General features: G+C 55.6%; 2 protein-coding genes across 3 annotated transcripts; both read right to left on the reverse strand.

The window, feature by feature from the left end:
- Nucleotides 1–7,404: 7,404 nt before the first annotated feature.
- HAMP (hepcidin antimicrobial peptide) lies at nt 7,405–8,927 on the reverse strand. The gene is made up of 3 exons (XM_055411000.2): nt 8,720–8,927; nt 7,717–7,776; nt 7,405–7,627 (listed from the first exon to the last, which is right to left on the reverse strand). Exons 1-3 carry the CDS (start codon nt 8,804–8,806, stop codon nt 7,526–7,528), a joined length of 249 nt encoding a protein of 82 aa, XP_055266975.2. The 5' UTR covers nt 8,807–8,927; the 3' UTR covers nt 7,405–7,525.
- Nucleotides 8,928–11,921: 2,994 nt separating this feature from the next.
- USF2 (upstream transcription factor 2, c-fos interacting) lies at nt 11,922–21,391 on the reverse strand. Of its 2 annotated transcripts, none has more exons than XM_055410926.2 (10): nt 21,109–21,391; nt 20,792–20,838; nt 20,563–20,681; nt 20,308–20,427; nt 19,666–19,816; nt 19,450–19,537; nt 19,088–19,146; nt 12,559–12,653; nt 12,286–12,414; nt 11,922–12,187 (listed from the first exon to the last, which is right to left on the reverse strand). In XM_055410926.2, exons 1-10 carry the CDS (start codon nt 21,168–21,170, stop codon nt 12,098–12,100), a joined length of 960 nt encoding a protein of 319 aa, XP_055266901.1. In that variant the 5' UTR covers nt 21,171–21,391; the 3' UTR covers nt 11,922–12,097. The 2 variants fall into 2 exon arrangements, with proteins under 2 accessions (XP_055266901.1, XP_055266900.1); XM_055410925.2 differs by having other exon boundaries at nt 20,227–20,427.
- Nucleotides 21,392–21,493: the final 102 nt, after the last annotated feature.

Raw genomic sequence — 21,493 nt, forward strand, 5'->3', positions numbered from 1 at the left:
GTGGTCACCTCCCGTGGCAAGCCATGATGGAGAACTCCAGGGAAGCAAAGGGGAGCAGCAGAGCTTTGGGGTGGGGGGAGGTGAGGGGTATGAATGGGGCAAGGGAGCACTTGTCCCATGGCTGAGGCCTGGGGGTGGCAGGCAGGGACCCAGCCCCATCAATGACTGGGTTTCACAGCATCAGCATTCCCAACATGCCGCGGGAATTCCTGCCGCCCTCTCCCGCCCCACAGACGGCCGCTGGTGTCCTCATCCTCCAGAGGCCAGAGCCCGGTTACAAAAGAGGCCTGTTCCCTCAGGGTGAGGGCACCTCATCCTGGGGGGCTTCTGAGGTAGGTGGGGTTGAGAGAAGAGCTGGGAACGCCTGGTCAGGCTCTGAGTGGAGCCAGGAAGGACCAGGGACTGGGGTTAATGAGTCCCTGGCACCCGGCTGCTCTGTGGGTCGCCTCGGGTTGGAGCCAGGGTTTCCAAGTGGCTGCTTTTTTGGCCTCTGACACTGTCTTCCCACGGACAGACGCACGCAGTCAGACACATGCAAATGCTGGTATGAAATGTTACAGATCTGGACAAAACCAGAAGGAGCCGGCTCACCCCAACAGCACTGCTCAGGGCCCTGCACACACCAACAGGCACCGGGACCCACGTGCAGCAGATACTCACACACCTGCCCACCACATCCCTGGACAGGTACAGGCATGGCCATCAGGCACACACACTGTGTGCCGTGCTCCCAAAGGAGCCAGACCCACCCAGACCCACGCCGAAGAACACACGGCAGATGCCATCTTTGTTCCTGCCACAGGGAGGCATGGTGGGTAGACACAGGTGAGGGCCACGGGCCCAGACTTATGAACCAAGCATGTAGACCATGCATTCTGGATAAGGGTGAAAAATGGTTCTTGGGGATGGGGTCCAGAAAAGCCTGAGTTATTACGATGGTTTGTGGCTCTCTAAAGGGCTGTGGCACATAAACACAAACAGTCCATCCGTTATCTTAAGATTTCACGGGGGAAGTGGGTTTAGGAAAAGCAAGTCTGAAAGGTTTCCTTAGTGAGATGTTAATTAAAAAGACAGAAACACTGACGTGGATTAAGTCTCACTCAGAGAGGTGGACGTGCCTGGGCACTCACGCCGCGGTCGTGTGCTCAATGCTGGAACTTGCCCACTCAACGCCCCCCACCCCCATCCCCTCCGGGACGGCAGGATACAGACCTGTGATCACCTGGGCATCCTTTCGGTCTCCTCCTGGCCCTGGACCACTTCCACCCCGACTGCCGCAAACCTAGGCGCCCCAGGGCAGAGTCTCCCCCCGAGGGGTGCTGGCGAGGGTGTCTCATTCTGTCTCTCTGTGGTTTCCTCCCAAAGCCCTGTCAGTCTCCGAGCCATGATCCCAGCCCACGCCCAGCGCGGTCCGGAGCAGCACCCTCCCCCATCCTAAATTAGTGGCAGCTCACAGCCACCATCCACGCCCGGAATGCCCTGCGTTGCACGCGCCCTGGGCAACCCTGTCCCGTGCTCTCCACACGGTCCTCTGCTCTCCTCCCCATCCCCAGCCCTTTCAGCCGCAGTACTCACTTGATGCTCTTGCTTCTGCACCCTCTGCTCCGCCGGCCCTGCTCGCAGTCCCCTGGCCTCCCAGGGTCTAGGCCCCCACTCGCCAGCCCCTCCCCTCCCCCCGGGTGCCAGGGGCCGCCTGCCTCCAGGGCCCAGCTCCTCCCTGCCCCCGGGGGAGGGGGGCACAAAGGGCCCTTGTCACCACAGCTCGAACTGGGCAGCCTGACGCCTGGGTTCCACGAGCTCCTTCCTGGAGGGGCTGGGGGTGGCTGCCTCACTCATTCCCTGCTCCATCCCCGCTCACCCTAGTTCTGGGTCCCTGGGAGGAGGTGAGGAGTCGTCTCTAACATCTCTGGAAGTCTCAGGCTGAGAGGCAGAACGTGTTGTCCTCAGCTTCCAGGGGATCTTGGTGGCGATGCTAGTGATAACCTTAGGCCCAGGAGGCCACAGAGGCCAGTGTGACCAGAAGGAGGCAGGCTCTAGAGCTTGCTCTCGGCTTTAGTCCCCTCCATCCTCCCTAGGGGGTGTTGTGTTTGGTGCCCACACCCTGGTCCATTTCCAGGCTCTTCTTGCCATCGGAAATGACTTTATGTATTAACTGTCTCCTCCCGTGAGAACACGACCTTCAGGCGGACAGGGCTTTGCTTCCTCCCAATCTGTCCTGCGGGGAGGCGGACTCCTGAGTTAAACTTCCTAAACGCACAGTGGGTGCATGAGTATGTTCCTCAAATACCCTCACTGGAAGCCTTGGCACTGTTCCTTCCTCCTGGAAACACCCCTGCCCTATTCCATTTCCTGATCCACTGCTGACAAGCCGCTCTCGCCAAGCTGAGCCCCCCTGTTTAAAAGCTGCCCCGGGGTCTTCCCTCGTGACTCAGTGGTAAAGAATCTGCTTGCCAGTACAGGAGACATGGGCTCAATCTCTGGTCCAGGAAGATCCCACATGTCACGGAGCACCCACCTCCTTGCACCACAACTACTGAGCCTGTGTCCTACAGTCCATGCTCTGCAACAAAAGAATCCACCGGCAAAGAGAAGCAAGCCCTCACTCCACAACGAAGAGTAGCCACCACTCACCTCAAGCAGAGAAAGCCCACAAGCAGCAGTGAAGACCCAGCACAACCATGAATAAAATATTTCAATACTGCCTGGACCTTCCATGGCCCTCAGCACTTCAGTCGCCCACCTGCTCCCTCAGTGAGCTACTTCCCCACTGGCATCTGAGCTCAGGTTTCCTCCTGTCTGTCTGTCTTGTTCACCCTTGTGTCCCCCTTGCACAGAGCCTGGTGCACGAGGGTGCCCAACCTGGGCTGTGCTGACTCTCTGAGCTGGATGGGGACCCTCTGCGTTCAGATTCCATGGGGATCCTCTGCCGCCCCAGGCTCGCTCATGACCTTTGCATGGTGGTGGTGTGACTAAGTGTTCAGTTCAGCTCACTTCAGTTCAGTTGTTCAGTCGTGTCCAACTCTTTGAGACCCCATGGATGGCAGCATGCCAGAACTCCTTGTCTATCATCAACTCCCAGAGTTTACCCAAACTCATGTCCAGTGACTCGGTGATGCCATCCAACCATCTCATCCTCTGTCGTCCCCTAAGTGTAGTAGTGGCTTGATCATGAGCTGCTCAGCCACACTGGGGCATCTTCTGTCCTCCTTCGGGCCAGAGCAGTGGGGAGGAACGGAGGGAGAGAGGGCCCTTTCTCCCAAGGGAGAACCCAGTACCGAAGCACAGGGATGGGTCGAGGCAGGGAAATCCCTCAGACTGGGGAGTGAGGAGTCAGAGAAGCCTGGATGGGGGGGATGGGGAGTCCCACCCCCACCTCAGGCTTCATGATGTCAGACTCTGCCCGTGCCTTTCCCAGTCAGGGACAAAGGCCCATTGAGAGTGGGGTGGGGCCTGAACGCCTGGGTCCCAGAGAAGAGAGGGTCCTGGTGCGCAGGCTATGGGGGAGGACACAGAGATCTTGGAGGACTCATATGTCACAGCCTTCCACATCAACACCAGCCGCATTGGAGTTGTGTGTCTAGTTTGGGGGGTCTACCGTCTCTCTGGGTGTGAACCGAAGGCTGTCCCTGGGGGCAGGCGGCACAGGTGAGTGTGTCCCACAGAGGGTGCTATTGCTGAGATCTGCACCCGGGTCCCCAGCCTGGAGGACTCAGGGACCTGAGAGCCTGTGCCCGCAGAAAGGTGATGTGCCACTCAGATCCAGCTACCAGTGCTGCTCGATCACTGGGTCTTTCCAGGCAAGGTAGGTTTGCTAGGGTGACTGTGACAAAGCCTCATGAATCAGGTAGCTTAAAAAATGAAGTTTATTGTCTCAAGGCTATGGTTTTACCAGTAGTCAGGTATGGATGTGAGAGTTGGACTATAAAGAAGGCTGAGCACCAAAAGACTGATGCTTTCGAACTGTGGTGCTGGAGAAGACTCTTGAGAGTCCCTTGGACTGGAAGGAGATCCAACCAGTCCATCCTAAAGAAGATCAGTCCTGGGTGTTCATTGGAAGAACTGATGCTGAAGTTCCAATACTTTGGCCACTGATGCTAAGAGCCAACTCACTGGAAAAGACCCCGATCCTGGGAAAGATTGGGGCAGGATGAGAAGGGGACAACAGAGGATGAGATGGTTGGATGGCATAACCAACTCAGTGGACATGAGTTTGAGCAAGCTCCAGAAAATAGTGAAGGAGAGGGAAACCAGAATCAGACACGACTTAGCACTGAACAACAGCAACAAATTTTCTCGTGGTGCTGGAGACTAGAGGTCTCCACATCCACATGGTGTTCTCCTGAATGTGAGTCTCTGTGTCCAAATTTCCACTTTTTATTAGCATACCAAACCTACTGGATTAGGACCCACCTAATGACCTCATTTTAACGTGATTATCCCTATAAAGACTCTATCAAAGGACTTCCCTGATGGTCTAGTGATTAAGACTCCACACTTCCAACACAGGGGATGGGATTTTAATCCCTGGTGCAGGAACTAAGATCACACATATTGAGCCAAGCAATCAAAAAAAAAAAAAAAAAAACAACTTTTTCACCAAATAAGGTCACACAATTTCATTGGGGGTTAAGACTCCAACATTTACATTTAATTAATTATTGTATTGGCCATGTGGCTTGCAAGATTTTAGTTCCCCAACCAAGGGTCGAACCCAGGCCCCAGCAGTGAAAGCACTGAGTTGAGTTCTAACTACTAGACTGCCAGAGAGTGAAAGTTGCTCAGTCGTGTCCGACTCTTTGCAACCCCATGGACTATACAGCCCATGGAATTCTCCAGGCCAGAATCCTGGAGTGGGTAGCCATACCCTTCTCCAGGGGACCTTCCCAACCCAGGGACTGAACCCAGGTCTCCTGCATTGCAGGCAGATTCTTTATCATCTGAGCTACCAGGAAAGCCCTGCCAGGGAAACCCCAGCATGTAAATTTCAGAGGGACCTAGTTCAGTCTGTAACAGCAGGATTTCAGATTTTTATGTGAAATATCTCAGTCTTTAGGCATTTGCCCAATTTTTACCTAAAACACTGTACAGACTGAGCAAAACTCGTCTCAGGGCAAAATCAAGCCCTTGTGCCCACTTGCTCCACATGCTCTTGCCTGGGAGCAGGTGCTTGGTCTAACCCAGAGGCACTCTGTGTCAGCCAAAAACAGGAATCTTTGAAGTGTGGCCCCCAGGCCAGCAGCAGCAGTATCAGCTGGGAGCTCGTTAGAAATGCTCATTCCAGGGCCCCACCCCGGACCTGCAAAGTCTGCCTTTTGCTAGGCCTTCTGGGAGATTTGGGTGCACACTGATGTTTGGGTACCTCTGCTTCCCATCACTAGGACGAACTGGAGGACTGGCTAAGCTGAGAGAAGAACACTGGTGTGGGGATGACCCTGGTGGTCCAGTGGCTAAGACTCTTCACTCCCGATACAGGGGGCCCAGGTTCACTTCCTGGTCAGGGAACTAGATCCCACATGCCACAACAAAGATTCCGCATGTCGCAATGAACACCCGGTGCAGCCAAATAAATAAATAAAAATAAATATTTTTTTCAAAAAGCCCTGGTGTCATCAAACGCAATCAGCAATTTCGAGTTTCCCACCTCTGGCGCGTTTATTAATGAGGAGGGTCTGAGAGGCCTCCACCTCCTCTGTCAGTATGAATCCTCCCTGTTGATGAGGCATTGGACGGTTTCCAAAACCGCTTCACACTCTTCTGTTGCTGAGCATCACGACAGTCCAAAGAATTGAGGACCCTAGAAGCTTCTCTCCTTTTACAGATGAGGAGGTGGGGTTTCCGAGTGGGGCGAGGACGCCTGAGAGATCCCACAGCTGAGAGGCACGGCCAAGCTCCCCACACAGCCTTTCCTCTCCCTGTCCTTCCATCTCTGTTTAAGAAAACCTCTGGCAGAGGACGAGCCTCTTGTGGCTTCCGAGGCAGAAGCTGATGGTGTGCAGAACCAATCTGGCTCCCAGCTGGGTTTAGTTTGGCTCCCAGAGTGTTGATTTTTTAAAAATCGGATTCCTTTCATCAGTTGCCAAGATTTTAGGAATCGGGAAATTTCACATAAAAATAAGGATCGCCACCTTCTTTTGGAAAGTAGCTCTCGTGATGTTTGGCCCGCCAGTGGGTGCGGCAGCCCTGCCTGGCAGCCCTCATTGAAGGCGGCCCCCGGCCTCCCCACTCCCTATCTTTACACAACACTGAGATCAAGTGGCTGAGGCCCCTTATCATCATGCTAGCGCTGATGAGCTCTCACGGGCCAAGATGATAATGAAATGCATCTTGCATCTCCTCTTCTAGCAAAAGTGGGCAAATCAGATAAATTGAGAGGAATGCAGCTTTCAACAAGAAAGGGAGGGGATTCAAGCCCTGTGGAGGTGAATGGTATTGTCCTATGGGTCCTCACTGAGAGGATACAACTAAAGACGCTCCTGTGAAGCAAATCCATCAGGCCTCACCCATGTACTGCGCCTGTCCGTTCCCTGAAGGCCAGTGGTTCTCAAACTTTTTGGTCTCAGGACCCCTTTACACTCTGAAAACTTGTTGAGAACTTCAAAAACCTTTTGTTCTAGTGAGTCATCTCTATAGTTGCTTTATCTGTTAGAAATTGAGACTAGGTGTTTTTTATCTTTTATTATTTGTTTTGGCTGCACTGGTTCTTCATTGCTACGAGTGAGCGTTCTCTACTTGCAGCCAGTGGGGGCTACTCTCTAGTTGTGATGTGCAGGCTTCTCATTGCTGTGGCTTCTCTTGTTGTGGAGCCTGGGCTGAGTTGCCCCACAGCATGTGGGATCCCAATTCCTGTAGCAGGGATCGAGCCCAAGACACCCAGATTGTCAGGCAGACTCTTAACCACTGCATCGCCAGGAAGTCCCGAAACTGGGACATTTTTAAAGCACAAGACACAAAGCACACCATCAGCTAGCTGTCGGAAGGATAATATCAACACATGTCGTGGGGCCTCTGGAGAGCTTCACAGTCTGTTCTCAAGAGAATGAGTGTGAGAAAGATAGGTAGCATCTTGGTTGTCTCCACTTTGTGGGGCCCTGGAGGAGTCCCCAGACCTTGCTCTGAGAACAAGAGCAGATCCCCTTGGTGGGGATCTGAATTTACCCCTGTTTTGAAGACGATTTCAAAGAGGAAACTTGAACTTTCACTCCCTGCTGTTGCAAAGTAAATTCAAGGTCTTTTGAAGTGGGGGAAGAAGAGAAAGCAGATGTCCTTCCCCAAGCTTCCTTGCGACCTCCCAGTACACACAGACCCTGCATACCCTACTGAGAAGAACTGGCCCTCCGAGACGGGGCCCAAGACAAGCCTCTGGCCTAGACCTGGGCAGGGAGCAAAGACAACAGAGACTCTGGTTTGGAAAACAGGAGCTAGAACCAGCCACTTTATTTCAAGACTATTCATCGAGTGTTGGAGGGCAGCAGGAATAAATAAGGGAGGAGGGCACGGCGGGATTTGTGGGGGCGGCGGGGGTGGTCTACGTCTTGCAGCACATCCCACACGTGCCTTTACGACAGCAGCCGCAGCAGAAGATGCAGATGGGAAAGTGCGTGTCTCGTCTCCGCCTCTGGAGCACGGGCTGTGGGAAGGAAGGGCAGTGAGCCGGGCATAGGGGGCGCAGGCACGGGAAGGCGGGCGAGGCTCAGAGGGGAGTCCCAGGGCTCTCACCGTCAAGCCAGCTGCCGCTCCAGCTGTGTCCTGGGTTTGGAGGTCTGTGAGCTGTCGTGCCTGTGAAAAGCAAAAGAGGGTACTGAGGACGGCAGGGACCCAGCAGAGCTGTCAGTCTAGCTCCCCCAGAGCAGTGCCTCCCCAGGGGTTGGCATCTTCTGGCTCAGCTGGAGTCCCAGGAGTGACCTCTCATTCGGACCTTTCCTCACCTTCCCATGGGCGGTTCTCCTGTCTGCAAACATCCCAGATCTGTCTCCTCCTCTCTCTACAGCTGCTCACTCTTCCATAGGACCCTCCGTGGCCGGGAGGCTAGTCCCCATCCTGTATCTTGCCCCTTACAACCCGATCCCCGCGTGTTATCAGTCAGATCTCAGCTTTCCCCATTTCCCAAGCCTGCAGGGCTTCCTCTGCACTTGCCTATGAGACTTGGCACGGCCACCCCTTGGTCTCGTCCCCAGTTACCATCTCCTTCACTCACCCAGCCCTCTGCTCCTCGGGTCCACCGTGCTGCCCCCACCTCGGTCTCTGCTGGCTGCCCCCTTCTCTCATCCTCCCAAACATAGGTCAAATAACATTTTCTCACAAAATAGCCAACCCCCGCCATCACTCTCCTACCATCTTTTACGTTATTCATGGAATAGCCTTTCCTAAACACAAGTATTTCCTTGTTTTAAGTTCATTGGCTGGTTTCCTGCCCAGGGTGTATGAGAATATTCATGAGAATATTCAAGCTCCGTGAGACTATTACAGCTTGGTCACCGCTGTTCAGAACAGGACTTACTGCCGAGCAGGCACTCAGTAAATCACTGTGGAATTAGATCAGGGCTCCCAGACCCTGCCATTTGGTACCCCATCTCTGCGCTCTGAACAGCTACCTGTTGCCCCTTTCCTTGCCCTGAGCTCTGCCCCCATGCTGGGGGTCTCCCACTGTCTCTGCAGTCGTCTCCCAAGGCCATAGCAATTCCGGCTGCCCTCCGGGGCCCCAGGCCCTGTGGGCTCTCACCTGGGGAGGGAGAACAGAGCCTCTGGTCAGGCTGAGCAGGACAAGGAGCAGAAGGCAGGTGGCCCGGATCTGCGTGTTCAGTGCCATTGTGTCGTCTGTCTGGCCGTCCTGCCTGTAGGTCTCGGACCTGCTCTGGTGTCTGGGAGCCCAGTTACAGTTGCTTTTATGGGTCCTCCTGGGGGAGGCGGGGATATGAAGCCCTCTCCCCTTTGGCCCGACTCATTTCCAAGAAGGTGGTGGCGCCGAAAAGGCGGGAGAGATAAGCGGGAACAGAGGTGACAGGGAACAGGGTTGTGTCACCCTCAGCCGACAGAGGTGTGTCCAGGAGGTGGAGCAGACGCGACCGCTGACACACGCCTCTAGTCAGCCACCTGGGAGACACTTCCCTGACATGACATCACCTTGTTGATTTCAGGAAAAAAATTGCCTCTTTTGCCCCTGCGGTAGAACGGATTGAAGAGCAGGAGTAAGGTTTCTTCCACCCGCACCCTTCCTGACCTCGTCATTCACAAGCAGTATGGCTGTCACTTCCCGGGCCCCTCATCACTCTCCCACCATCTTTTATGTTATTCATGAACAGCATTTCCTGAACACAAGTGTTTCCTTGTTTTTAAGTTCACTAATTCCCTGACCAGGATGTCAGCTCCATGAGAATACTCTTCTCTCTTCTACCTCGTTCACGGCTTGGTCACCACTCTCTAGGATAGGACTTAATGCAGAGCAGGCACTCAGTAAACCACAGTGGCACTGGATTGAGGTTGGCTTCTGGGAGGGAACACTGTGACGCCCATGTGCAGAAGTTCGTGTCCGCAGGAGCCCCTAGCACACGTGTGGGGTTTCTCAAGGGTCAGAACCTTAAGACGTGGCCCTGTGGATCTGGGACATGTTCCTGCAAAGTTTTGGCCAAAAGGGACAGTGGTGACGGTAACAGCGAACATCTGATGACTGCACCTCACAAGCCAACAGATACACTGACTCATTTCTGTGTTAACTCAGCCCATGCGACCTTGCCTCTGAGCAGCTCCCGCCCACCCCATCCCGGGCTCTGCTCTGCTTTCAGGACCCGAGCTGCCTTCTCAGCCACTGACCCCCCAGCTTCCCAAACCCTGCTCCCTGGGAGATGAACCCACCATGCCCACCTAAGACTTTTAAATTAAAGATTTATTATTTATTTATTTATGGCTGCCCTGGGTCTTTCATTGCTGCACATGGGCTTTCTCTGATTGCTGCAGAGTGGGGCTACTCTTCCTTGCAGTGCCTGGGCTTCTCGTTGCAGTGGCTTCTCTTGTTGCACAGCAAGGGCTCTGGAGTGTGCGCGCTTCAGTAGTTGCAGCGCACAGGCTCAGTAGTCATGGAGCATGGGCTAAGTTACCCCATGGCGTGTGGACTCTTCCTAGACTGGGGATCAAACCCATGTCCCCTGCATTGGCAGGTGGATTCTTAACCACTGGACTCCCATCGGGGAAGTCCAGAGACTCATCTTCTTCACTTTTTAGGGAGAGGAGCTGAAGGCAAAGATTTAGGACACCGCCAAAGCTTGGTCAGCCAGAGGCAGAGTTGGGCCTCCACCCTGGGTCCTGTGCCCTCATCACCAGGCTTTCCTGACTCCCGAAAACACAGGAGGGCACGGTGGGTCTGCTGGACCACGCTTGTACTGGCTCAATGAGTGCACGGTGTGCATCCCAACTCCAGTCGGGAATATCATGTTGGCACCTTGAAACCCCCACTGGTGGGTGTACTTACACCACAGACATTGGCAAACATTGCAAATCAGGCTTTTCTTTGGAAGGCTGGCTTCCTGCATATGATGGCAGAGGAGCTGAACCAAGGCTGCCTGGCTGTGGCAATCTCATTGCTACGTATGACCTGAACCATCTTAGCGTGCACACGGCCCAGGGGAACAGCAGATCGTGACTCCAGAGATAGGCCCTTGACCATCTTCTCTCACTCCCGGGCCATCCAGTGACAACCCTAAGAGCCTGGGGATGGTGCTGCCAAGGAATAAACTCTTCTTCCTGGCCCTGAACTGCTGCCAAGGCCCACTTGAAAAGCATGAAAACAGGGGACCCTGGGAAGTAACAGTTTCCTGCCATCTGTTAGGCTCCCCCAGCTGCACACAGCTTCAGTCTCCAACAGAGAAATGGCCAGGACAAGAGACAGGGCTCCCGGAGGGAAGAAAGAAAGCAGCCGGGGGTAGCTGGGATGGGTGCGGGGTGGTGAGTTCAGCAAGGTGACCAGACCTAGATTCTGGGAGTGGCTGGAGTTGCAAAGGGGCTGCATGCTCACCCACAGGGAGACACAGCAGCATCCCCCAGGTATCACTGCATCATCTCAGCTCAGGCCAGGTTTCATCATCAACCAGGGGCAGGGGTCACAGCTCAGGCGCCAGAGTCGCGGTGCAAGGCGACAGGCTGACGGGCCAAGCCTGGCTTCCTGGCCATCTGCCCTTCCTGGGGGTGGGGGGGCTCAAGGCCAGGCCCCACCATTGGCTAGTGCAGAGGGGAGGGCGTTAGCTCAGAAGGGCAGGGTCAGGAGATAGTCGTTTTTAGGAACTGGTGACATGAAAGACCCCAGCCTCTCCTCCAAAAACATGTGGCATGTCCTTGACCCTGGCTCCCCCGCCCCCCACACCACATACGCACCACCTGGGGCCTCAAAGGCACGATCCATTCCTTAATTCCTCCATCTGTACAACCGACAGAATGGGTACTGGGCGGCGCGGGATGGCCGGGACTGGTACACAGCCATGAACAGAAGAGTGAGGGCCTGTCCCCAGGAGCCCTGCATAGACCCCAGACCCGCTCCCCACATCGGAGATGGACAGATACACAGACAGACAAGGCGGGGCCACATGGGGCCAGTTTATTGCAGTTAAATACCTCTCTCTCTCTATTTTTTTTTGTCCATTTTTTCCATAAAGAAAATTAGAACACACTCACACACCCAGAGGGGAGCAGGGTTCCAGAAACAAGAGGTGGGGTGGGACGTGGCCTCCCTGCTTGGGTCCAGGCCCCCCGCAGGCCCCCCTCCTCCCCATAAGCACCCTGGTCTCAGTACCTCGAGAGTCCGAGGAGGCAGCGGGGTGTGGCAGGGGCTCTGTCCTCCTCCCTCTGGCCTCCAGGTGAGACCACTAGAAGTGCCGGGTTGAGTGGGGCCGGGAGAAGGGAGACTGACAAATGAGGGAGGGGACATGGTTTCCAAGTTGAAGAGGGCGTGGGCGCTTATCCACAGAAATGCATTATTTCTCCCCGTTTTTTTTTGTTAAAAATCTACTATAAAAAACGCAGCTGGGGGAGGGGCGTCTGTCCCTCTCTGTGCTAAGGGCTGGGTAAGGGGACGGCGGGGCCCGGAGGCGGCCCCGCCGCATGGTAGGTGGCGTCACTGCCGGGCGTTCTCGCCCACCATCTCCAGGTTGTGCTGCTGCAGCTGGGCGCGGAGCACGGCATTCTCGTTCTTCAGCTCCTCGATCTGCCAGACACGACAGGGGACAAGCAGTCAGAGTGGCTCCCCGCGTCCTGGGGTTCCTGGGCGCCTCCTGTCCCCGGCCTCCCAGCTCTGTGGCTCACCTGTTGCCGCAGGAGCTCATTGTCCATCTGCAGCCGCTCGGCCTCCTTGAAGGTCTCCTGCATGCGCTGGTTGGTCTGGCGCAGCTCCCGGATGTAGTCGCAGGCCTTTGACAGGATCCCTCCTTTACTCTGGGGGGCGGTGGGCATGAGCATCAGTGAGCACTGCCTGGCAGCCGATGCCCACCAGTCGTCTCAGCCCGAGACGACTCCTGTGCCCAGCACTCAAGAAGGATTCTCTGCAAGGGGGTTGGGGGACCAGGGGGACACACTCACCGCTCCCGTCTTGCTATTATCTGCATTACAATCTGGAATGATTTTTGAAAGCTGGACGATCCAGTTGTTGATCTTGTCCCTCCGCCTCCGCTCCACTGTGGCGAGAACAGCAGGAACAAGGCTGTGTCCACAGCGCTCCCTCTGTGCCTGGGCGAGTCACCTCCCGAGGGAGATACAAGAGCCGAGGCCGCCGAGGCACAGGCAGGCCTGCCCAAGGTCACATGGCCAGCAAGTGCAGGGGCCTGACCTGAACCCAGGCAGCTGGTTCCAGCCCGCTCCACATGGCTTCTCAATAGTAACCAAGAAATTCAAGTGCCACCCTCAAGTGCCACATGTACCCTCAGGGAAGCATCGACAGCTGAGGGGCTGTGGGGTTTGTTCTATTGGTTGGCTCAGCAGGTTTTGAAAAATCTGAGCCAACATTTTAAAATTAGAAAATTTCACATAACAAATGGCCTCTTTTGAAAAAATGAGTTGTGGCACAGTGGGCACGTGTCCCTAAGAGGCAAGAAGGGGCCAGAGCCCCTTTACACAGGACCCGGGTGACCCTTTCCGGTCCCCACAGCCCCTGAACTTGATTCTCCATGGCGGTACTCATGTATCCCCAGAGTCCTGGACCCCACAGTCCTGTTTTTCTTCATCATTAAAATCTCAGTCCAACCACATCTCCCTCCACCTACAATCCTTCTCCATGGCCCTGGCAACAAGTCTCAGCTTCCCCGGCTGGCACTACAGTTCTCAGGGGCCTGGCCCATCATCAGGGCACTGGGTCACCCAGAAACACACGAACTCTATCTTGAAGGCCTGGTTTGACAAGCTACTGGCAGATTTTACTTGGGAAGTCCAGACGTGTGATTTATTTTACAACACACTACTGTCACACTCTGTCTGCTGAGTCGAGTGGCAGCTGCCCCCTGCAGACAGGGCTCATGTGCATCTCTACTGTGGCCTGTTATGACTTCTGACAGTGGCCTGGGGGCTGCCTGCACTGCAGCCTGAGACCCCTGGTTTGGGGCTCACTGAGAAAGCTGTCCCAGCCTTTCCTCACCTTCTAAGCACAGTACGAGGCACTGCTAGGGTCACACAGAAAGCCCAGTTGGCCCCACACTCTCACCCTCCTGCCAAGGCAGTCCTCAGACAGATGCAGGTGGTCACTACAGAGGAGGGGAGGCTGTGGGTGGGATTTGGAAAGGAGGGTAAAAGAGGGTATTTTCTCAGGTTTGGGCAACTGGGGAGAGGGTCGGGATGCAAGTGAGAAAAGTGGGGTGGGCCAGAAGGCTGCCCCTGACCCCCTCTCCTGAGGCCAGCACTGCCCCTCAAAGAACGTGCCTGGCCACTAGAGGAAAACCTGACTGTCTTTCCTTGGTGCGTGCTTTTGTCCACTCGCTGCTAACCGGTCCTTCTTAGTGCCCCCACTCTGGCCTGGGTGGCAACACCCTCCCACATGGACTTGCTTCCTCCCTCATTCTCCTCTCTTGCCACCCACAACCTCCCTTTACCACAGGGATAAGAATACTGCCGGTATCGAGCTTCACCTGACCCTGGCCCTGGGGTCAGTGAGTACACAGCCATGTGCCCCATCACGACCCTGGTGAGTGAACCTTCCCAGCCAGGGTGGCCATGTCTTAATGGTCTTTGGGGACTCTGTGGCCCCAAACAGCAGCTGAGCTAAGAGTCCGCCCCGGCCTCCACATCCATTCTGAGCTGCCAGCTGAGGCGCTCGCGAGCAGACGGCTGCCCTTCGCTACCTGCCCGCGGTCTGGCATCCTGGAGCCTGCCCCATGCTGCAGCCGCATCCCATGCCCATTCCTCGCTTCCTCACTGGGGGCCGGGCTGGGGGTGGGGGACACCTCTAGCTCGTATTCACTTCTTCAAAACTTACTGCTTGCCCTACTATGTGCAGGGCACTCTGTGAGGCCAGAGTCCATGGCGGACTCAACCGCTGTGGTGCCGGCACTCACGGCACCAACGTGCAATTCACGTGAATGGGAGACACTGACGCCACAGATCGGGGCTTACAACTGAAGACAGTGCCCAGGGCCTGGGGCACGCCAGGGCGGAGCCCTGCCTTCGGCGTGGAGCGGGGTGGGGTGTCTCTTCAGAGAAAGGTTTAGAAAGCAGAGACGGGGGCTGGTTTCTGAGAGGAAGGACAGCAGGCAGACAGGCATCATGAAACCCAGAAAAGGTCACATGGAAACACTTTGCAGGGCATGGGGACAGGAAAAGGTGGTAGAAATAGGTCGTGAAGGCATTGAATGCCCTGTCAGTGGGTCTGGACCTTGTGTTCTCTTCCCCGAGGGGTCCAGGCCCTCGAGTCTGGGGCCCTTCTCGGCATGTGGTCAGGCCTGTGGCTTGGGGAGACCACTTCAGCACAAATGAAACGGAGGAAGACCAGTCAAAACCAAGGCCGTGTCTGCTCTTCAGAAGGCTTGAGTCATAGTCGGACAACGTTTAAAACGCAATGCGGAGGCAAAATCTGCCCGGACAAACGGGGGAAATGGGCAAATCCACAAACATAACTAGAGGTATCAACACTCCTCAGGAACTGACAAGACAAGTAGACAAAAAAAATGAAGATAGAAAATCTGAACACTGTCAGCCAACCCGACCTAGTTACCACCGAGGGAACACTCCACACACATCAGCAGATATGCCTTTTCAAGCATATCTGAAACTTTCACCAAGATAGACTGTATTTAGGCCCATAAAATAAAGTTGCAATAAATTCCAAAGGACTTTCAGTTATATACAGAGTATGTTCTCTGATCACAACAAAACTCACTTACAAATCAGTAACAAGATACCAGGGGACTTCCCTGGTGGCCCAGTGGTTAAGAATCCGCCTTGCAATGCAGGCGAGGTGGGTTCAACCCCTGCTTGGGGAGCTAAGACCCCACATACTGTGAAGCAACTAAGCCCTCACGCCACAACTAGAGAGTCTGGGCACCACAACAAAAGATCCCACATGATGCAACAAAGGCCCAACGCAGCCAAATAGATAAATGTTCCAAAAAAAAAAAAAGATACCCAAAACACCCATAAACACTCATAAGTTAAACAACACATTTCTAAATAATCCCATGGGTCAGTGAAAAAATAATCAGGAAAAGGAGAAACATTCCAAATTGAATAACAAGAAAACACAACGTATCCAAATGGGATGAAGCAAAAGCAGTATGAGACTGAAATCTGCAACATAAGGCTTGTATTGAGAAAAAAGAAAGGTTTAAAAATCATCTTAAAAAGCTGGGGGAAGACACCCAGCAAATTAAACCGCAATTAAGCAGAACAAATAAATTGGTCACAGTATGAGTAGGAACCAAAGAAATAGAAAAAGCAACTAAGAAATCAGTTTTCACGTAAAGATCTGGATTTCTGGTTTCTTCAGAGGTTCTGGTAGCAGCGAGCCCAAATTCTGACACGGCAGCAATGGTGGGCACTGTGAGACCACCCTTCAGGCAGGACAGACACACTGATGCTCAGTCACTGTTGGGGACCGTCGCTCCCCTTTCTGCTACACCCTTCCTTGGGGCCCTGAAGACATCTGCCTGCGGCCCAGAGATGGGCCCCTGTGGAATCAAGAAACATAAGAAAGGGAAAAGCAGAAAAGGTCGATTTGAGGTCCGCTTCGGCAGTGTCTCGGGTCCTGTGGCTGTGAGGGAAGAAGAGGGCAGAGTTGAAGTGGCCTGGCTATCGGGTCTGGCTGGGGTAATCATGACAGGGATCCCTCTTGCTGCTCTGGAAGAAGGAGGCTTTGGGAAGGAGGGACAATGGCAGGTTCTGGTTTGGACAAGTTGAGTGTGAGATGCTTCAAGGACATCCAGCAATAGAAATTGGAAACAAGCACCCCAAAATATGGGTCCGGAGGAGCACGAGTGAGATGGAGCAGAAAGATAGCTGTCGGCAGTGCACGGGGTGGGGGAGCCCTGGGAGGACATCAGGGAACAGTCTCATCTTTTTGGAGTCACATAGTTTTCAGGAGAAAGCCCACAGACCCTCTCCTCGGAGAAATGACACATACCAACAACTGGGGATAAGGACTCGGGGAGACTGACCATCCCCGGGCCTGATGTTTCACTCTCCTGACCACTGGAAGAAGGGGCTGGACCCCAAGAGATACTAATTGCCAAAGCAGTTTCCCAACTTCATCCATCATGAAGAGTCACCTGGGGAACTTGTTTTAGCGCAGACTCCCAGACCCCCTCGGACCTACCCATTCAACATCTTGCGAGGATGACCTAGAGATGATGATCATTAACAAGCTTTCCAGGTGACTGGGAAGCCCTGCTCTCAGGAACAGGCTTGGAAGGAGAACCAGGGCAAGGAGAGCAGAAAAGAACGTTCCCGAAAGGAGGGGAACAGGCAGGGTCAGATGCTTGGAGTGCAGACAGGAAAGGAAGCCAGTGGATTTGGCAATGAGGTCGTCAGGGGTGACCTTAAATGGAGCCGTTTTGGTAGAGAAATGAGCCAGATTGCCAAGGGTACAGGAGGCTGCTGGGCAGAGGGTGGGTCAAACGTTCTGCAGGTTAGGAGAGAGTGGACTGGCTGTAGATGGTCAGAAAGGGCAAGGTCATGAGCAGGACTGACTTTTATAGGACGAGGAAGAGTCAAGACTTTGGAGCTGAATTAACCTAGTGAGGGGCAGAGTGACAGAAGAGTGGAGAATGACCGGCTCATCTTCCAAGAGTTGTTTGCTGTGGTCTAACCAGATAGCACACTACCCTGGGGGTAGCTGAGGGCTCACGTCTCAATGTGCGGCACCCTCACTACGAGCCTCTCGGGTAGTCATGTTAACACATTTGTACACAGGACTAAACAGGCACAGAGATGCAGAACCAGTCCAAGGTCACAAAACTGGTATGCAGTAGAGCTGGGACTGCCCGGGAGACAACAGGAGACCCCTCAAACCCACCACATCCCAAAACCAAGCTCATGCTCACTGCTTCCCTTTAAATGAACCTGACCCCATCATAAAATCCTGATTCATGAAGTCCTGATTCTTTAGCCTTGGCCTCGTCTCCCCTACAGCTTGCCCCCTCCCCTGACCCCCTTTCATGCCCTGTCCTGTCTGAGGCCCACAGCTGCAGTCACCTCCTATTTTCCTAGCTTCTGGCATCCCGTCACCCTTAGTATCCAGTCTCCATATACAACCCCTCTGCTGACTTCCACTCAAACCAGCATACAAAGATCCAGGAGTGGGGGCCCTGGGAGGGCCTATGACAAGGCCCATGTGATCTGGCCCTGGCCAGTCCTCCCACGACTCTGCCAACTTCCTCTTTCCTTTTCTGAATTCTGCTCTTCTTCAATCACACAGAGTCTGTTCCCGCTCAGGCTGGGTGTTTGTACTTGCTTATCCCTCGCTGTCTGGGACTCTTCCTCAGGATTGTGGCCAGCCCATTCAGGCGCCTGCTCAAGCGTCACTTCTAGAGAGGCCCACAGAGCTCCCTGCCACCATAACCCTCCAAGTCCTTACCAGCCTAATCGTCCTTCACGTGACACATGACTTACGTTCCCTGACGTCTTATTGTACCTTTGTGTAGTTTCTGTCTCTCCTACCAGAATGAACACCCTGTGAGAGCCAAGGTGCCTGTTCCATTATCTGGGAGTATCTGAGGCCTAGAACAGGGGCTGGCACCTAGCACCTATATGCCGAGTAAAGGTCTGAACTCACCGAGCCGCTCAGAGCACAGCTGCATCAGCCACCCCCCCATCAAACACAGTGAGGACTCTCAAGGCCTCACCCTGACATTCAAGCCCCTCCTTGGCCCTCCCAAGCACTCCACAAGGAACCTCTGCTACAGCCAAACCAGCACCCCGCGAACAACCCTTCTCCACCCTGATTTCCTGTGCTTCCCTCTGCTGAACAGGCACTCCCAAAGGCCACCCCCCTGGGGAAATACCACCTGCTCCTCCAGTCAGTGTTCAGCCACACACTACCTTGGGCTACCTACCCTGAGTTTCCTAAACACTCCACACTAGGTCCCATACGTAGCACAGGGCACATGCTGCCCAGCCTAGAATCCTCCTTCAGGAAATATCTGCTGAACGACGGCTATTTGGGTAGAAGTGTGCCCTGGACATGTTCATGCTCCGGCCTCAGCCAGAGACATAGACTTCTGGCAATTTCATTTCAGATGTACTCTCTCAGATCAGAGCTACTTCTGGAAGCCAGGCTGGGAGTGGGGTGGGGGGCTTGAGCAAACCAGCTGCCACATGGGAAGGCAGGCCCAGCTGCGCCAGAGCAACCCAACTTTCCCAGAGGAGCAGAAAACCCACCCATGAATGTGAAACTCGCCATTTAAACTGCTGGGCATTACTTGAGAGTCACCAGCCAGGATGACAAATACACTACAGCTCATGCCTCCTGCCTATATCTGCTCCTGACAAGCAGCCTCTCTGCTTCTGCCTTTCCAGCATTCAACTACCACCTCTCGAGCACTTGGATCAATAACCCAGCCACTGATCTGTGACTCCAAACACCCAGCTGGGGTTGAGCCCATGAGGCCCAGCAGTTCCCATCTCACCTTACCTTCATTATGCTGAGCTCTCCTTCTCTCATCCCGTGGTGTTCTCGTTCCGTCGATTTTCCTAGAAGAGAATGGGAAAAATGGGTACACATTACCTCCAGCCCATGTGTCCAAACATTTATTAAGGAGTCAGACTTAAAAATGATCTCTGCAAGATAAATCGATATGTAAAGACAGAGAGAGGGAGGAAATGGTATTTTTTTTTACAAACTAGAAAAGCAAAAGCTGACCAAAAAATACACCAACTGCCTGCTGTGTATTCAACTGCCTGGTTCCCATCCCAGGAAAATCTCTTCTTCCTTGGGTGCCCACGACAGGCCCTCCCAGCATCCCCTACTCCTGGGACCAGGTCTCCTGCACATACGGGGAGTAGGGGTGTGTCCGAGGTGCAATTGTCCTCTGCGTTCCTGTCTGAAGCACGTCCTGGGGCGTCATCATGACATAGAACTGGCCTGCAGGGAAAGCAGGGGTTAGTGCTAAAACTGGGGGCAGAGGCAGAACTGGCTAGGGGTGGGAGATTCCCTCCCTGCTAGGCCTGTTGCCTCCCCTGCCTTCCGCCCTGGCCCCTTCCTTCCTTTACCTCCAGCCTGCAAGCTCTGGTCTGTGGTCTGTACGGACACAGCCGTGGTATCTCCCACACTGGATGCTGGGAAATAGGCAAACCGGGCCTCCCCACTGACAGCCTCAGCAGCCGGGCTGCCACCATTGCTGAAGGGATTTTGGATAACAGCCTAGGGAGCAGGAGGACAGAGGCCACCCTTAGCCATCTTTGCTTCCCAATCCATCCCCTAGCCACCATATTTGATGTTTACTGCATTCTCTACAGAGAGTGGGGAACCCCTGTGTCACACTCTGCCCTGTGTCTCACAGCCTGGAACTTGACAGATACTAAGCAATCACTTGGGGAGCTGACCCACTTTTAACTCTAAGAGACTGCCCTGTGACCATGATTCCCATTTCATAAAACAAAGATGTTCCGCAGGTCCTTCCCCCGACTTCACCGTGCAAAACAAGAGATCTGACCTGAGGGCCTGAAGGCAGCATCTTAGTCCCACGAGCCCCACACCCTTGGCGCTCCCCAAGAACAAAGTCAGTGTCCAGTGCCCCTTCTCCATCCCCCCAGAGGATGCTGGGCACCTACCAGTGGGAAGGGCGCTGCGGGACCTGGGGGCACAGAGGCAGCAGCGGGGCCGGGGCGCTGGGTGGCCCCATCCACACCCACCTGGGTCACAGCCTGCTGCCCCCCTGCGAAGGCAGCCGTAGACACGACGCTGACGGCGCCTGCTGTGTCGCCCTGGCCGTCCAGCTGACCATCAGTCACCTGGACTACGCGGTACGTCACCTGCAGGGGGCGGCAGAGCAGCGAGACCCGCGCTGGGGCCCGGGCAGGGGCCAGGTCCGAGCCCCTCCCAGCCCGCCAGCCCGCCCGGGACTCAACCTTCCACTTGCCCGCCGGGCTCCGGGCCCGCAGCCTCACCTGTCCTCCATTATTCTCTGTGCGGAACTGGTACTGGATGTTGTGGTCGCCGAACGCCGCCTGCTGGACGCTGGCGATGGCCACCGCCGTCTGCTCCTCCGCCCCAGGCCCGTCCCCGCCTGCGGTCGGAGGAGGGTCGCGGGGATGGTCAGAGGTGGCGCGGGCCAGGGCGCCTCCAGTGCCCTCCCGAGCGCAGGTCGTGGCCCCGGTGGGCCCCGCGAGCACTCACCTTCCTGCAGTTCGACGCCCTCCTCTGCCTCGGGTCCCTTGTCGTGACTGCGGGAAGCACAGGAAGAAGAGGGGATCAGGGCTGCCCGCGCCCCCGCCCCTTCGCCCGGGTGCAGGGCCCCCATCCCGCCCGGCCCAGTCTGGGACGGCGGCCCCTCGGGGACCGGGGACCGGGGGTATACGTGCCGGTCCCCCCTCCCTCGCGGCCTCCATTTTGAGCTGGGCCGGGCGGCCGCTCGGGATCATGGCGGCCCGGTCGCCAGGCCGAAGGGCCGGGACCAGGGCGCGCGGGGGCACGGGCCGGCCGGGCTCCCTTACCTGGCGGCGGCAGCAGCGGTGGCCGAGGCAGCGGGATCCAGACCCGGGTCCAGCATGTCCATGGGGGGGGGTGGGGGCGGGGGGGGCGCAGGGCCCGGGGGGGAGGGGAGGGGAGGGGAGGGGAGGGAGGGGAGGGGGCGGGCGGCCGGGGGGGCCCCGAGCCCGGCGCTCACGCCGCGCGGCAGGAGGGGACGGAGGAGACACGGGAGCCGCTCGCGCTGATCACGGGGACAAACAGTGGGGTCATGTGAGGAGGAGATGCCGCCGCCGCCGCCGCCGCCGCCGCTGCTCCAGCAGCCGCCTCCGCCCGCTCGCCCGCCGGCCGGCTCCCGGCGGCTCTAGGCTCCGGGACGCAGCGCAGCCGCCCCCCGCCCGCTGCACGCGG

The sequence above is a fragment of the Moschus berezovskii genome, chromosome 22 (assembly GCF_049115385.1).
Source record: "Moschus berezovskii isolate FMDL1 chromosome 22, NW_MosBer_1.0, whole genome shotgun sequence".
NCBI lineage: Eukaryota > Metazoa > Chordata > Mammalia > Artiodactyla > Moschidae > Moschus > Moschus berezovskii.

What these genes read in the sequence shown, in the direction of transcription:
- HAMP (XM_055411000.2), bottom strand. Translation starts at nt 8,806, where the DNA reads ATGGCACTGAACACGCAGATCCGGGCCACCTGCCTTCTGCTCCTTGTC. An exon ending in GCTCTGTTCTCCCTCCCCAG is followed by an intron (nt 7,777 to 8,719) that starts GTGAGAGCCCAC and finishes TGCTTTTCACAG; the next exon opens with GCACGACAGCTCACAGACCT. An exon ending in GAGCGGCAGCTGGCTTGACG is followed by an intron (nt 7,628 to 7,716) that starts GTGAGAGCCCTG and finishes TCCTTCCCACAG; the next exon opens with CCCGTGCTCCAGAGGCGGAG.
- USF2 (XM_055410925.2), bottom strand. Translation starts at nt 21,170, where the DNA reads ATGGACATGCTGGACCCGGGTCTGGATCCCGCTGCCTCGGCCACCGCT. An exon ending in CAGAGAATAATGGAGGACAG is followed by an intron (nt 20,428 to 20,562) that starts GTGAGGCTGCGG and finishes CGCCCCCTGCAG; the next exon opens with GTGACGTACCGCGTAGTCCA. An exon ending in ATGAGCTCCTGCGGCAACAG is followed by an intron (nt 12,188 to 12,285) that starts GTGAGCCACAGA and finishes CGTGTCTGGCAG; the next exon opens with ATCGAGGAGCTGAAGAACGA.